Source organism: Aythya ferina (assembly GCF_964211825.1).
Source record: "Aythya ferina genome assembly, chromosome: 21".
NCBI lineage: Eukaryota > Metazoa > Chordata > Aves > Anseriformes > Anatidae > Aythya > Aythya ferina.
Window position 1 is genome coordinate 6,070,289 of NC_140319.1, and position 17,272 is coordinate 6,087,560.

Genomic DNA, 17,272 nt, shown 5'->3' on the forward strand with positions numbered 1-17,272 from the left:
CACAGAAAAGGTTTACATAACGCCCCCATTTAAGCTCTATTTATTGTAATCTACGCAGGCCTCAGAACAGTGATTATTAGCAAGGGATTTGCTCCTCTCACTGAAGCCAACAACGGTGGAGATAGACAGCGGCTCTGTAAAACTGCAGCCTGCTTAACAAGGTAGAAAATAGAGAGGAGAGAGAAGAAGACAAGGAAAATGAAAAGAGAAGAGAGAATTACTGCCACGTGGCTCGAGTAGCTAGTTCTTGTGGCATAATTACGCTAATCCAGATAGCTAATTTAATATGAAATGTAATTCAGCCGGCCGCTTTCGGGAGCGCAGCCGAGCGGCTTCAGTTTGAAGCAAGCACTGCTGGCAGCCCTGGCCAGTCGCTAGCAGGGGGATTTGTCTCTGCTGCTGTGCAAGTGCCCAGCAAACACTGCACTGGGTGAAAGAGCAAAGCCTATTTCCAAACGTGTAGCCTTCTTTCTTTAAAGTGCTCATTCCCCGAAATGACAACGTCTGATTTTTATCAGCCATGCCCAATGCCCAACAAGAGGCTGGCCCCCATATGCTCCTCGATCCACCCTTTTTTTTTTTTTTTTTTAATTGTAACTCCTCCCCACCTGCTGCACACTCACTGAATGATCTGGATCAGAGGAAGAAAAAAAAACACTGCCCTTTTGGACAAGGAAACTATTTTGCTGGGCTCCCTCTGGTGCCCAAGGACAACAAAACCTTGAAGCAATCAAGAACCCAAGCTATCCAACAAAAAGCCTCTGCCTGACAGCCTTGTTTTGCCAACGAGCTGGCTGGTGAGCTGTGATTTATAACTAGTTGTCTAACAGCTTGGCCTGCAACAAAATTTGAAACTAACAGAAAAAGTTCAGGAGGTGACAGAAATCAATACAGCTGCTTCAGAAGAAAATTATTGCTAGCTCTGGTTTTTAAATATCTGATTTGTGGCATCTGTCAGCTTGGAAAATACAGAAATCAGCCCTTGCTACTTTGGAAAAAAGTAAAAAAAAAAAATTAAAATGCAGCAACTTCCATCTTTTACCCCTAGTTCTCATCTATTTTAAGCTTCTATATAGCTCTAATTGCTACAGAGTGATCTAGATGCTAATGATGCAGATTAAAGAGCCAGATGCTTGTGTTGCATCCCCTTGTCACACAGGGTGCTGCCGGGCCACCACGAACAGCTCAAGGCACGGATGCAAAATGCAGAACAGCAGAGGGAGCTCCCTGGGGCAGCTCCTTCGTGGGTCAGCACAACAGCATTGCTAGCACTGAACAAGGGCAAGATCCTGCAAGTTACCTGCAGAAGTAGCACCATTAAATGTGAGAGCATTTTAAAAAATACTTTCAAGAAGTTGACCATTTTATATATTCCAGAATGATTTCTGGAAGTACCCACGACAGTCATTTTCACAGCCCTTTCAGTAGTTTCTTTTGAAAGATCTCCTGACTCATCTTACAAATAACGCACAGAAGTATTTTTTTTTCTTCCCCCAAGAGCAAGGATAAGGATGAGTGAAAATTCAAAGTGGCAAAACTGTCTCATGGACTCAAAGTGGCTTCATTCTCCGACACGCCCAGGCAGACAGCGATGGCCCCTGAAGTGCTGCGCTACCTCATTTGAACCATGAGAGTAGCTGTTAATGAAGACTCATCCAAAAGGAAAACTAGTAATAATAAGAAATGCTAACATATATTTAAATAATTTTTAATGCTTTCAACCCTGTCTGTAGTTAATGAACAAGAAAATCTTGTCCAAGGGCAAGTTAAAACAGGGAGTAATTTGTCTGGGTGACATGTTACTTAGAACTGAATTTCCTTAAACTGATATTACGCTGTCACATTTGTCACTCATAATGACGTGCTCCCGTGTAACAGTGTTACGAGAAGTCAGAACAACGCTATTAGTAAGGAGAGATTTGTACAGTATTAGCATATGACTTTTTCCTCTTCCTTCCGTGCAGCTGTACGCTAGCTTAAGCGGTATTATCTTCTGTTGTAGCATCAAACGCTTCCTTTGATGGTTCAGATCTGCAGGATCTTCCAATTCCTGTAACACCTCATTGCATTAAGACATTTAAAAGTCATTCCTTCCAGCCTCTGGATACCCAGATCCTAGGTATGACGTCCTAATAGCCTCAGAAGTTTTTGCCTACTCGTCTAGGGAAGATGAAGCCATGATTTAGGGAAGATGAAGTCATGGTTTCAGTGCAGTTCTGGCATTACCCTTGTGGTGAGATGAGGACAGGGGAAGAAATCCCTAGCGACTCCTTCCTACTCACAGCTCTGCCTCGGGGAGCTTCTGCAAAACTTCCCATCGAGCTCCCTGGGACACCAGCCACTCTCACACATTCTTCTAATGATGTTCTTTAACCTGTTCTTTAATGCCTCACATGATGTGAGAGTCGAGAGCAAAACCCAACATCATTTCTGCTTCTGAGGCCCTTTTATAGGAATATTTTAACTTCTATGACTTTTTTTTTTTCTTATGGCAATACAAAATCACACGGGAAAACCTTACCCTGAGTTGTCTGACACGGCAAGCCACAGGACAATAACCTGCTTAAGTGTTTTGACACCGTTTGCTCGCTGAAGAGTGAACAAGAAGGACGTTCTCCGTAACCAAACACAGGGTTGTGCCTCCAAAGAGTTCTCAGTCCCACGATGAAGGAATACCCGAGTGCTGAGTTTCCTAAGAGGAGTTCTGCATAACGTGATGACAGATTTGGAACCTCTACAGCTATACAGGAGAACAAGGGCACACATGTAGGAATATAAATGCAGTTTCACCTGCTTGTCTGAACACGCACCAATTTGACCCTGCCACGTTTCAGTGCAGGATTTATTGTCATCTGAAAACCAGAACTCTTCCCCCCGCTGCTCCACGTATGTATTACAGATGGGCCAGGCTACACACCAACGCACGTGTTACAAAGAAATTTATCCACATGTAAAACTTACTGGCACCACAACTGGCCATTTTTAAAAATAATTCCACGGGATTTTTTTCTTCCTTCTATGGAAGAGAAGAAAGCAGCGTGTCGGATGCCTTCCCACACTGAACATGTCATTAGAGTGGGCAATGAGCTTGCAAGTAAAGAATGGTGAGCAAAATAAGACAGTTAATTAAGCTGGCCTGACTTGGAAAGGGAATGATTTCTAAGGATTTCCAAATTTCAATTAGCTTGGAACAGGCAAAAAAAAAATATTAGCTAATTAAGTCCTGACCCTCCTGCACGATTTTCAAACTTAGGATCTCCGCAGATACCCTGTACATACAGTCTTTTTGGAGGCTTTTTAGTGGTTTTGTGATTGTTAAGAAGCGATGCCTATCCACACTCAAAGCCCAGAAGGGCTAAAGAAGGCAAAGTGCATTGCTACAGAGGATTAATTACAAATACAGGCTAACCACACTGGCTCTCTGAAGGCAGTCACGTTGTCCACAGTGACCCAAAACAAGGCTTGGGACTAACTCAAATTTACATTTCTACTTCCTTTTACACTTCAGAAGGGTTCTGACTTGAAGCAATGTGATTCTGCAGCTCACGAGGTAAGAGGAACTGAGTAGCTATAAAACAAAGCGTTTCCACCACCTACCATTTCACCTGTTAAATGACTTCACGCACTCTAGTTCACTTCTGAAACCGGTAAACCAAAAGCCTATTAAATATCATAGAATATCCGAGTTGGAAGGGACCCAGAAATATGCATATTTTCACTTTACGTGACCAATACTTTAAGGTCTAGTGCATCAAAAAAAGACCTTCGGTTGGTGGGTATTTAAACCACAAATACACAGTTAATTTAATAAAGTCAGCCAAATTCAGCTACCTGCTTGTTGGCTGGTAGCTAAGACAAGAGCTGCTCCCTTTTAAAAAAAATATCATGGTGAAAGACTTTCAGGAACTGCTATGTCCTTGCCCATACCTCTCAGTATGACAGCCAACATCCATTGGGACGATAACGGACTCCAAATGAAAACCTGACTTCCTTCCCCAAGGGCTACAACTCCAAACGTGGCACAAAATCTCAAGAGCCCAACCAAGGAGCAGGAGTTGAAGTGTACCTGGAGCACTAAGTGAATGATCACCTCAAGGAGCTGATATATATGTTGCATTGGGCCTTCCATGATCTCCATTTCTATCTGCCGTAATTAACAATAAATCATTTGGGGGCTGCAGCATCTGTTATTACATAAATAAAACACTACCAAAGGAGCTTGTCAAGACTGATTTATATGAAGTGCTGCTCTGAAGTTTATTGGATTTCCATAATAAGAAATCATACCGTATCAATGCTTTTCCATTAATTTTCTGGGTTACACACCATAATTTCTAAACAAAAACACAACTCAGGGCAGTGTAATGTTCTCAGAAGTTATTTATCGGATAAACCTGGTATCTGTTTTAAATACACGGTGAACAGAAAGATTAAGAAGAGCACTTTTTGTCATGACAACAAATCACCCACCTAAACCGTTAAATTAGTCAAAAAGGGTAGGTTCAGAAATAAGTAACTTTCTTAAAACCCGCTGTCTGACAGAACTGTTGTTCGAAAGAAAACATTTCTCTAGAAAAATTCTAAGGAAGCGAGGCAAATATTTTCACTGCTTTCTAGAAGTTGAGATCCCCAACTGGAGCGCACAGAGTAGAGTTCTGCAACATGAATAAAACGACATCTAAGAGCTTTTGAGTTCAGGTCAAACCTTCCAGATGGTGCTTCCAAGAACATCCAACACTCCACATTCAGGAGCTCTGCTCAGTAGGAACTACTTGGTATCAATACAGGGAGAGAAAGTAGCCTAGAGGGGAACAGAGAGGACGTGAACCACCAGATTTCCAAGAGAAACTTGGAAGAAGAAGGCAAGGTTAACACGAGCTGACTGTAAGAACACCAGGGGCTAAGTCTTGCTGTTACACATTAAGATGTGATACGTGGCAGGAGCCATGATAACAACAGTTAAAAGTATTTTTGACACAAAACAATCCAGCTTCTTCAACGTATTGTTGGCATTAAGAGTTTGCATAGTGCTTTTATTTCACAAATGTAAAAACCTCCCCCATTCAGAAAATGAATCAGCACCAATTTTCTAAAATAGATGTATGCCAGAAATACAAAAAGAATCAGAAGAACAGAAAAAACGTATGAGGATGAAGCAAAGTCTTGGATGCAAGAAGCCTACAAGTGCAACTACAGGCTCCATAAACTCCCAAGGGATTAAAGGGGCTAATTAAAGTCGATAGCGAAGCAGTGAAGTTAAATGAATTTTCTGCAGTAGTCTTTTATTATAGATGACAAGAGGAAAGAAATTCCAATTCCAAAAGCTCTTTGATGATTATTGGCCTTAGCAGAGATTTTAGTCTCTAAGAAGGATGTCAGGGAACAACTTAGAATACTCCAGAGCGGTAAGACACCAGAACCAGATGGCATTCATCCCAAGGGAAAGGAAGGAAATAACATGTAAAACAGATGAGAAACCGAAGCGGATGTGCAATACAGACTTAGCTGCAATTCTTCAACAGCATAAAAATCTTTAACACGCTGGTTTGCCTTAAGTAAAGGGAGCAAAGGAGTAAGATTTATGTATTCATCTCGGTTCTGAAGTGCGCTGCGAAGCTAACTGAGAAATAACACTTGACTTTGCAGATCTGGAAGTGAGAACAAGCATTTAATTTGGGTACAAAATTTCATCTTGGATTTCAGCTGGTTAAACACGCAAGTGTATTGACTATATCTCAATCATTTTGCAGAAAGAAAGTGCTATTGCCATTTACTGTATAAATACTACAAGGGCATATTTTAGGTCTTAATCCTGTCCTACTCCTGTGCTGCAGGAAACCAGACAAAAACTGATGCAAGCCCTTGAAAGGCATGTAATCAGACAGAAATGGATATAAAAACAAAAGGTAAGTGCTTTTGGTAAGCTAATCTCACATCAGGAATGATTTTCCCATTAAGAATACCAGAATTTTAACTTTAGTGTGGATATCAAGTTATATATACCTAATCATGGACTTAACCCGTTACAAACTGGCCTGTAGCTTGTAGAGACCATCTTTTAATGTTCTGAAGCATTTAAAAGTTTCCTGCAATGAGATGATTTACTGAGAGCAAAGAATCAGTAACGGATATTTAATAGATGTGATTAATTTGATAAGGTCAGTTCCTCTCACTTTAATAAAACCAAAGACCAGTATGCCTACAGTACTACCTCTAAACAGATAACCCGCTCCTTGTTGCAATGATCTTCACTTGGCTCCTGAACTCAACTGTTCAAGCCCCTGAGATACGTTTTGTGCATAAAAGGTGGCATAAAAAGAGGCAGAACAAGAACTGTCCGTACAGTCAGCAGATCTGTCCACGTGTTTTTTCAGAGTAACAGATGACCATTTACACTTAATTCCTTTTATTATATTTGAGGAAGGAAGCAACGAAGATGCAAAGGTCAGCTTACAGTCACTATCACCACAACTCTCCAGAAGCTGCCCACAGGGCTCTGGGGAATACAAAGCCAAGAGATTTCGCTCTGCTACTGAGGAACACGGGATGACAGACAGGTTGTTTCAACTTGAACCTTAAAACACCATTCCACGTATCATGATCTACGGGTGTCAGTGACCCCCACCTTCCCCAAAACAGTTACTGTGGCTGCGCTGCAACCGTGTGAACATCTGAACATACACTCACATCTATATAACCACTCAGTAACAGTTTATTTACACACATTATGTTTATGCAAGGGAACTGCACATACACACAGCTAAATACTAATAATGAAGGCTGAATTACATGTGGGAAAAACTTCAGACAGTCATTACCACGTACAGAGCACTATATATAGAAGGAAAACTCAGTGCCCTGAGATGAAATAACGATTGTTTTCCTAAGCACAGCAGCTAGCTGGACTGAATGAAAGCACCTTTGGCCAGGGAAGGTGTCAGCTGAGCGAGCAACCCTTCCAGCTGGTGGGCTTGACCTGAGCAGCTTGCTACACTGAATGTTCACACATGCTCAAATCTTAAAGGCATCACCCCAAAGATTATCATTAAATTTTTAGTGAACTTAGAGTGAACAGTGCAGGTTTAGGTCTTTGAAACCTAGGTGGTGTTTGAAACAAAGCTGTTATAGACCAAGCTACTGACTTACTAGTGGTGTCATCCCAAAATCAGTTTTACTTCCTAAATATTTTATGCATTTCTTGCTTAAAGCAGTCAAGAACTAAATGCAAAGAGTTCATCCGTACAGCAGCTCCTTATACTTACTGTATTGAGTGCATTAAGCGTAGTGTCATCACGGGAGGCTGCAACACAACCGTCTTCTGTGGATCCTCCATCACACATGCCTGCAAAAGCTGCCATGCTCCTTTAGAGTTTGAGGGGAAAAAAGTTTAAATTCTTCAGCTTCTGGTTGATGCAATATCATGCAATCATCACCATCATGCAATACAGAAATAGTACATTTACATTTTAAATCACAAATTTCAGGGCCTTGCAAAGCTGCATAAATAAGTAAAGTGAGGCACCGCATGAATGCTACCATTTTTTACAGACCCAAGTCATCTCAACATATGAAATAATTCCAATGCAAAGCGGATTGCCTTAATTAAAAATCTGCACTGCGGTAGTACCATAGCGTGATTGGGACTATGGGAGATGTAACCTACAGGCACAAGGGCACAGTCTTGCCAGAGACAGCAAACTTGTTATTGCAAATGTAGTTTAATTACGTTATTTGTATTTGTTATTTGCTGGCTTAAACTGCAGATTCCCAACATCTCTGAATTCTTGCAAGCTACAAGTAATTCATTTACTCACATTCTGAATTACGAGGCCCACTAGTGTAAAAGTCTGATTTTTCTTTATCTAATTAATCTTGCAGGCATACTAAAACTGTGTATATAACTGAAAAGTGATTCTGCTCGCCCAGCATCGTCAAACCAGCGCATCCATGTATCGGACTGAACGTTTCCATTTACCCAGCTGACTGCCATGCTAAACCAAAAAAAAAAAAAAAAAAATACTAGGAAGGAGTGACCATAGCCAACTGTTGCACAAGGCAGCCCACATGTCCGCTAGGGCACTCTAAAGACACAGGGAGTGTCCTGGCTGTAATTACCTCGCTGCTCGAAGGTACATGAGTAAGTCACAGTCGTTGACCCCCGGCATCCACACAAGCTCTTCATGCTGGGTCACCGTGTCACCATCTGGGGAAGGAAATGGCTGCAGATCAGGAAGCTTAGCCTAGAAAAATAAAAACAAAAACAAAAAACGAGTTCATACAGTCATTGCAGTTGTCAATGTTAGGAGGATGCACAAATGTTATTAGTACCAAATTCTGTAAGCTCTCTGGAATAATCCCAACTCATAGACGGAAGATGTTTGTGGAACAAAGAGTGAAGAGATTAGATCCACGTTTTGGAAGTTTATGGGGAAACTGAGTCATGAAGATCTATCCACTTTATCCAGTAGTCCTTCTAAAAGGGCAGTTCATTGTCTGCCAGTCACACGGGATTAAAACCACTTCCCAGTCCAGCAGCAGTGAAGCCCTTCTATATTTATAGCACGTGCAATCCTGCCTGCAGAAATGCCAGTGTGGATTTAAGCCATTTTGAACCACATATATAGTCCTCACCTATACTAAAATCAAATACTGCTCGACAACCTACTGTGAGAAACAGATTTCATTTGTCAAAAAGATGCTGTTACAACTCCTCCTTGCCAGGCTAAAACATACTGCTATAACGATACAAGACAACAAGAATATGGCTAGCATGTGTTTTATTTTGATACCTCAGTTAAAAAAAAAATTAGACATTTGACATTAAGTTTTAACAAAATCCTCTTTAAATTATTAAGAATCCAAAGAGAAAAAGAAATTACCTGAAAGTGAGATAGCTCAGTGGAATGAACCCTGCCTCTAAGGAAGCATTGCACTGTATCCAGAGACCCAATTAGCATCTTTAGTCATCTACTGCAATGGGATGAGATAGCTGAGAGCCTCTTCGGAAACAGCTTTTAAGCCCTATAATTACCTCCTATACTTACAACACTAAACATATTTGAGAGGCAACGTTTATACATAACCAGTAATTACAAGTCACAGGTTCAGATGTCTTTCATGTTCTGCTCTTTAATCTGTACTTTATTTTACTTCTTCCCTGGGAAAGTGGCTGTGTCATTGAGCTTCTCTTCGGGAAAAGGATGAGCAGGCATCACACCACGAGGACATCGATTTCTGTGCGAGCTCTACATGCTACCAACCTCCTTCTAGCAACCAAGGGGCTTTCACAAACTGATGCTCATCCTTGTGTGCCCTAGGAACAAGCTCAGTATTACCTGAGTTCCTCCTAAGAGCAACTTCCTCTTCAAAAACCTCTGGTTAGCTGCTAGCCAGAAGTTTCCAGAGAATAGCATTCAGTAGAGACCCACTAACTCTCTTCCCTACATGAACTTCAATAATTGCAATTCTCCAAAGCATTCAGCTCCACTTGCATCTTTACTTGCTGTTACAAGCAGTCGTTTAACATCTGCATCAAAACAAACAGCAGTCCTGTACCCTCTGCAACACAGAATTTAAGGCATAGGAAGGCAGCAGAAATCATCAGACCTCGGGGTTGTTATGGGGGTGTTTCTGGCTTCTCCTGCATATAACTCATTCTTGGGAAGGCAGAAGGGTGCCCATACCCAGAGCTAACAGAGCTCTGTGCGTAGCAGAGGCTGTTCACACACCTCCCATCGAATGAATGAGACTGCAAGACAACACAGCAAAAATCTTCAATGCGACTTCCTACCTTCCTTCCTAGCCAAAACCTGCAATCCACCATCAGTATCTCATAAGATTAAACCTTACACTAATTAACAGGATGAGAATACATCCTGTCGGAGGTGACACTAGCCAGAAACACAGATGCTCAGCATATAATGAAAGAACTGTGCAACTTCAAAATGCTGAACTAGTGAGCCAGCAAAAATTAGCAGTGTTCGGTAACTGTGGACCTTCCTTCATGCTATTTTTCTCCATCCAGACTTGCACCTGGCAATTGTATCTTCCAGCACAGCTGATTACTACCTGCCAAAACATTACATGACAATTTGAAATGAAGGTTGTTTTGGAAGTATCATTTATAGTACTCTTATTATGACTAATAGAAAGAATAATACAGGTTTAATTGACAAGAACTTTTTTCCTCTAAATACAAAGCATCCTCGAGGATTAAATTACACAAACGTTGACTTTCACTAGTTGTTTAACAAGACTGAAAATGGAGTCTGGATGAATATTTATCATGTGGATGCAAAAAATCCAGCGGTGGGATGGTACAAAGGCAGCCCCAGAGGCAGAGGAGACTGTTCCCAGTGACAGCCCTGGCCTTACAAGCCAGCTATCCACCAAAATCCCACCAGAACAGTTGTTAATGCTGTAAGAGCAGATTATTTCCCATGCTCATGAAGGACAGAAGGAATATCTTCTATTTCCCAGTGCCTGAACACATTCGGTATGATTTCTCAAATTCTAACAGCCCAAATGAATTAAGGCACTGGTTTTAAGAACCTGCAATTCTTTTTACTTCTCAGAGACAAACAAACAATACTACTGGGGTTTTCCATCTTGAAAATTAAAGCTTGTCCTCTCTTTACAGCATCAGAAAGTTGTTGTTTATTTTTAATTCCATTAAAAACTTCCTGGGAAGTACAAATAAAATACTACACTGCAACTTCTATAGAGTATGGATGTAAGAGCTGTATTTCAATAATCCTCCAGAATTACCATGCTTCCTATTTTAAAAGAATTTAAGCTGTTTTGTGTCAAAATTATGCAGGACAAAAGGGCAAGGACCCTGCCTGACAGTAGGAGACAACGTCATGGTGCTGTTAGAACATGGTAGGGCACGAAGAGGGCATTTAGAAAGAGGTCTACCCCTAGCAGCTGTCAAAATTGCTCTAATTACAAACACTGCTTTCATTTTAAGACAACTGATGAACGACTAAACACACAACGGCCCCACTGACTCTAGTGCCACCGTTGCCCAAAGTCTGTTTAACATGTAAAAATATGAACAGAGCATGTAAAGGCTGCAAATGAAAGCGTGGGTCAAGGAGGAAATGCAGAGCCACAGAGATGACACCAGAAAGAGCACAGTCACAAATGGAAGAGGGAAATCAAATTCAAAGCGAATTCTAAATTGGTGGCAGCTGTAACAACAGGCACAATTAAACACACCATGTCCTAGGTTAAGAGATGAACATGTGCATAAAAATATAGGTGTACCTCAACAGATTTGCTGTTCAGGAAAATCTTTTGTTAGTTTTAAGTTCCCCTACCTTTCAAGTTTGTAATCTTTTTCTTGGAAACCTGATGCTTCTAAGAGAAGTCCATTTTGTTCAAACACATTGATTCATGAAAGGGACCTCAAATGCCATCGGTAACAAACTACCAACTGGACAATTTTACCACAGAAATGAAAATTAAAACATCTACTTTGACTACAACTGGAAAACAATACCAAAACAAGTTTGTTTGTTTGTTTTATATAGTCAATTAACATACTGTTTGGTGAAAATCAGCTGAGAATGCATTCATTTTTAACTCCAGAATGTGCCCAACAACAGCTGGGTTTTTTCCTTCTTAAATTCCAGTAGTTATTCAGATTCCTTCAATCTGAGTCTAGAATCGATCCAACTGCACTTTCACTAGTAAAAATCATTCAAATATCAACATTTAACAGATTAATCTCATTAACTAAGCTAAGGAGTTCTAGGGAACTCATGATTATTCTCAGAAATTCACTGTATTTGAGCGCATACAATTTTAAATGTGTCCTCTGAACAGATCAAGTGCCAAGAACCACGTCCTCTAGCTATTAAAATACAAACAGAATCCCTTACCTGATGACTGGGTCCAACTCTGATTTCACCTTGGGTACTGTTTAGCCTCCTAATACAAAAAGAAAAACCAGTAATGAGAACGAAGTATGATTAATGAAACTCAGGATTATGGTCGGCGTTTTTTTGTCATTGCATTTGCAATGACAATGGACGAGAAGCGAAAATTATTTAAAAAAATATACTCAGGATATTACAGGCCACACTGCAAATGATAAAAACCAATGGGACAAGTCTGGAAGGTTTTAGTCACACTGTTGGAACCAAGGGTAATTCCCTAGTGTGATCTGAAGTCACAAGCAGCAGACAGCACCAGGCAGCTGATGAAGGGATGCACATCGCCCTCCGTTTGAATCTTAGATGACACGCAATATAGAAAAAATGCTGGCTTCTAATTGAGATCCTTTAAAAGCCCTTTTACAGTTCTTTACAGCTCTGAACTGCTCGGTGCTTGAGTCAGCCAGCTCTAAAGCCTGCTCTGCAGAGCATCGCCTTCCAGCGAACATCCCTCTGACTTTTACGAGGGCGATGATCCATTAATTGCTTCTTTCAACACCAGATCTAAAGTAACGCAATCAACACGCGAAGCGCTAAGCTACAGAAAAATACAAGGGAAATAACACGTTCCTTATGGACACTGTGATGGGCATTTTCATTTGGAAAAAGAAAATATTTTAAAGAAAAGACATTTGTGTTATTAACGTTTGAACAGAGAGCCTTGTGTTACCAGAACCTGCTGCAACAATGCTATTTCTTCCAGGCTATCTGACAGGGCAGAAGTTATTTTTCCTATGAGATTTTTGACTAAGGATAAATAAAACTCTTTATCACTAAGGCCAGCCCTTTGACCCTTTTTCTGTATTAAAATAGGTTACCATATAAGCAGCAAGGCACACCAGCAAAATGATTTACTGGAATACTCCTTGCCCAGTGGCTATTTTAAGCCATGGCACTCATTTGCTGCCATCTCTTTCCTTGCCCTGCTCTTGGCAAGAGCCACCTCACCAGTCCACAACAGCATCTGTGCCTCAGCACCGGTACTCGGGGTACTGAACACAGCTACCGTCAGAAAACCTCCATCGCCCTCCAAGATGCCTGTAAAATAAGTATTAAGGACCAGAAAGAAATTCAGGGTCAAGACCAACATTGTTCTTTGCCTCCAGGTTGTGCGTACTTAAACAGACATCTTCCATTTAAGGGTTTTAACCCTTTTTTCCTTCTGGCAAGGAGGAGGGTACGCACAAACCTAAGAACTATCCTTAATCTGGCACAGCAAACTTGAGTTCGTCTTGCAATTTACTATTTTTTTTTTTTTAGGACTAATGACATCAGTTGACAAGTAAGCTGCTGCTTTGTAGGATTTCTTATTCGCCCTGCTACGCTCACAGTGATCATAAGCCACCAAGAGAACCACGTTTCTTTACACCATAGAAATTCAAACCACCACCAGGAACTGCCAGCCCTCTGCCAAGCAAAGCATTAAGTATCATCACAAGATAAAACCAGAGGATTTTCTGACACGACCATTTGCATACCCTTATGAACATTTTCATCTCAACCCATTAAACTACGTTGCAGACGTGTACGGAACTGAACTTGAGTGTGCTGACCATTGGGAAATTTTATTCATAGGTGGGGAAACTGCAGCAGCAGATCTGAAGGGACCTTAGCCAAGGCAAGGTGACAGTGGGGCCTGTCAGACAGGACTCAAAACGGGTTCTGTGACAGCCAGGCTCATGTCCCGATGCCTACATAACGCCACCTCCCTGGGAAGCTGATTGATGCTGCAGCTGCACGTGCCAAACTCTCCCGAAAGGGAGAACGTGTCAAAGCCCTTTCCTCCCATGGATGCTTCTGCAAGGCGAGCTGACACCATCCTCTGGCTTTCAGGTTATGCAGAGAAATGACTCAAGCAGAAAGCCCGTTTTGTACCTACAACCGAGCTATAAATGAAATCTTGTGATGCACTTTTTTTTTTTTTTTTTTTTACAGGGACAAATCCCGACACCCTGTAGCTGTAAGGAACAAAGGGGAAGCCGCCAGGAAAATGCTGATGCTCTTCCTCGATTCCCAGAATCCATTTTACAGCCGTGCACCTCCCTACCAGTCAGTGCAAGCCAAACCTGAGACATGTCCATGCAGCTACAATGCCTCGCACGAGCCAAAGGCTGCACAAATTGGTTGGGTGTTTTACAAGAAAGGTAAAGCCGCTTTCTGGGTAGGTAGGAAAAAAAACATCTAAATATCCCCCGACTCCCATTTCTTTCATTTGCATCACACTGAATATGAATAATGAAGGATCTGAGAGTCAAGACTGCACATGCTGTAGCATCCTGTTAGTAGCTGTGAAGATAAAAGCAAAACCTTGGCTGGGACCCGTGCTCATAGTAGTGCTTGTGCGGAGTTCGCTGGGAAAACTCGTGGCTGTCCGACCGCGATTCTTCACGTGCAAGTAACGTGCTAGGAGAGAAACTGTTGTGTGTGCCTTTTTATCACTTGTTTCACATTGCCTGATTATATTTCTACCCCAAAGGCGTCCCCCAAGGTACGGGCTGAGCTGCTGTGCGGGGAGCTCGCTTGGCCCACGCACGGAGCCGATGGCTCGGCGAGGGCGCACGACCTGCAGAGCGCTTTGCAGGCAGCTCCCACCTCCCCAGGAATGGGTTTGCAAATGGACAGAAAATTCTCCCTGTGGAAACTAAAACGCGCCGTAGACTTGGAAGCTAAATTATCTTGCTGGCGCGCAATTACGAGAATAATGGAGAGGCGCCCCGTGTTTATTCGGCGGGGAAGAAAAAAGAGGACCCAACGCCGAGTATGAAATCTGACACAAAAGGAACGGATGTAACAAAGCAGTATCCATGGCAACAACAACTTAATATTTCAGTCCTCTTCAGCTGCAGTGGATTAAATATAATGACAAGATGTTCCCTTTGAAAAGTAACCCGCTGCCATGGCAACGTTGTGCTCTGCAAAGTAAACAGGGGCTGCTCGGAGAGGAGATGGAAGCCTGCGACTGCATATCAAGGAGGCGAGGAGCCTCCGGAGCAGAGCAGCAGGGTGAAGCTGGGGGATGCTGAGCTCAGGAACGCTTGGGCCTGATCCGAAGCCTCGGGGGAGGCTGGCGGTTTGAGGCCAAAAGCAGCGCTGCCAAGAGATGGTGGTTCAGGGGTGAGGAAGGGAAAGGAAGAGGAGGCAGCACAGGGCGGTGCAGGGCTTTCATTTACTGGCTGTGGAAAGGAGGAGGACAGGGGAGGCTGCCAACACCAGCTCCCGTGTGGCTTCCAGGAGAGAAACAAGCTGAGCCCCGTTAGTCACCTGCCCTCCTGGCAGTGCCGGGCATCGCTTGCACCAGAGCTGGCTCAGCCCCTGCTCCTGACAGGCAAGGGAGAGGGACTGAGCTACCACGAAACACTTGAGGTCGGCTTTGAGACGACTCAGGATCAGGACCTGCAGCACCAAATGCTCTCAGGCTGCTGGTTTCCAGGTTGGAAATACCCAGCAAAACCCTGCTGAGTTTCGAGGTGGTTTAGATGTGTTTGCAGACCTGTGTGCAGTGCCTCTCTGCACCGTCCTACCTTTGTGCTGGCCCTGCCGTGGCTCCAGGGCAGCCCTTGAAGCCAGCAGGCTCGGGGACAGCTCCCAGAATTTGTCTCTGAAAGTGAGAGACTGCTGCTTTCATGCTTCCCTTTTTTTTTAAGCCACCAAAGTTCAGCAAGACTCGAGCTATGCAGTAATCGCGTGGTTTTGATGCTGAGCAACAGCCACACCAAACCAGCTGCAGTCCTCCCCAGGACCTCCCCAGCTGCTTTCACCCACCCATGGTCCATGGCTCAGCTGCACTTTGCTGCAGCCACCACGCACTCACTGCTCCCCGCCACGCACTGTGCTGCCACCACCTCTCCAAAACACCCACCAGCAGCCAGCCACAGCTCAGACAAGGTGAAAACAGCTTGATACTACTGTTGTTTAAAACAATTAAGTACAAATCAGCCCAAACCACACATGTAGGACAGCTTCCTGCGCTACCTCTTCAACCACTCTTGGCATAGTCGTTCCCGATTCTATATACAAGGTGATCTGTAAGCCAGAGGGATGCTCCAGAAGAAAGCTGTTTATAAACAAGTGGAAATACTCAGCCACAAATGACCTCCCAAAAAGTTTTTCCCATCCTCTTTGCAGCAGGAAAAACAGCTTAGAAGTAGGATACGCAGATTTTTTTGTTGGCTTGTGTGGTTTTTTTTGTTTTGTTTTTTAAGGAATACAAATATTTAGCACTAAATACTGAATCTTAGGAGATTTTGGTTTAGTTATTAAGCTCAGCAAAAAGAAATTACCAAAATTCAGAGCCAGATGAGATGACATCAATTTCAGACAGATTAATTATGGATTGCAATCACACACTTTACACTGATGTAACCAAAAAGTCACTGGCAAGATAACCCATTATATGAACTCAGGTGTGACACCTGAGAATTGCAAGAAGCAATTCCTGGATATTTGTGATTTCTGTAGAGTAAGTAAAAACTTGAAGTCACTATGAAAGTTTTAAGAAAAAGACTTTTTTGTTTGTTTTTGTTTGTTTTTGTTTGTTTTAAAGAAATCCTTTTAAGCAAATGCTCCTATATGCTGGATTAAAAAAATAGTCTTCAGAAGCAGTTTTAAAAACATCTGGCAAGGATCATTCTGCTCCATCTCTAGGGGGACAAAACCAGAGAGAAGGAAGTTACTGCAGGCCAACTTCGGCTGGTTATAAAAGAGCTTCGTGAGGCCTGAAGGCTGCCTGGCATCCCACCGAGGAGCTCACTCGGCTGGACGTTGTTTCATTTTATTCTGTGCATCCCCACGACAAAACTGAGCTCGCCTTGCCACGCTCCTCCCTTGCACAGCAGCACGCAGGCTCTGCCTTTAAAGACACAGAGCTCGCCAGCATTGGCGTCTCTGCAGCGCTGAACCACTCTAGCATTTCAGCACAGCGACGCAAAGCAGAAATTAGAGCTGCGTTGTGTTTGTGGGCAGCATCTCCCAGCCCTCTTCCTGCTTCCCCGGGCACCTGCGCATGGCCCCTGAGCAGCACAGATCCTCGCTCTGACCCAGGCGGGCTCCTCCGCCAGCTACGTGCTCATGCCACGCAGTGAAAACACACATGGAACAACCAAGTTCATGACATTCAAACGTTAACCAGAGAACCACAAACCTGCAAGTTGGGCGCCCAAGAATAACAGGGTTGGCTTTTTCTTTCCTCCTTCTAAACAAACAGCAGCTCTTGCTTAAAGATTAGGCACATGATTTCGCCCTCGGTACGCAGGTACACAATATCTCAACCTGCAGATTAAACAGCTCGCTAACTTGTTCCAACAATTGCTTCCTACCATCAGAAATCTCACCTG

The 17,272-nt window shown here is 42.8% G+C and overlaps 1 protein-coding gene across 6 annotated transcripts in view; it reads right to left on the minus strand.

The window, feature by feature from the left end:
* The window catches only part of RERE (arginine-glutamic acid dipeptide repeats), a 223,897-nt gene that overhangs the window by 77,609 nt on the left and 129,016 nt on the right, over positions 1 to 17,272 (minus strand). For all 6 annotated transcript variants that reach the window (XM_084495027.1, XM_084495029.1, XM_084495028.1 and 3 more), the window contains 3 exons: positions 11,886 to 11,934; positions 8,116 to 8,240; positions 7,263 to 7,362 (listed from right to left, as the gene is read on the minus strand). In XM_084495027.1, the coding sequence (XP_084351153.1) occupies positions 7,263 to 7,362; positions 8,116 to 8,240; positions 11,886 to 11,934 (274 nt within the window). The remainder of the gene's footprint in view (positions 1 to 7,262; positions 7,363 to 8,115; positions 8,241 to 11,885; positions 11,935 to 17,272) is intronic.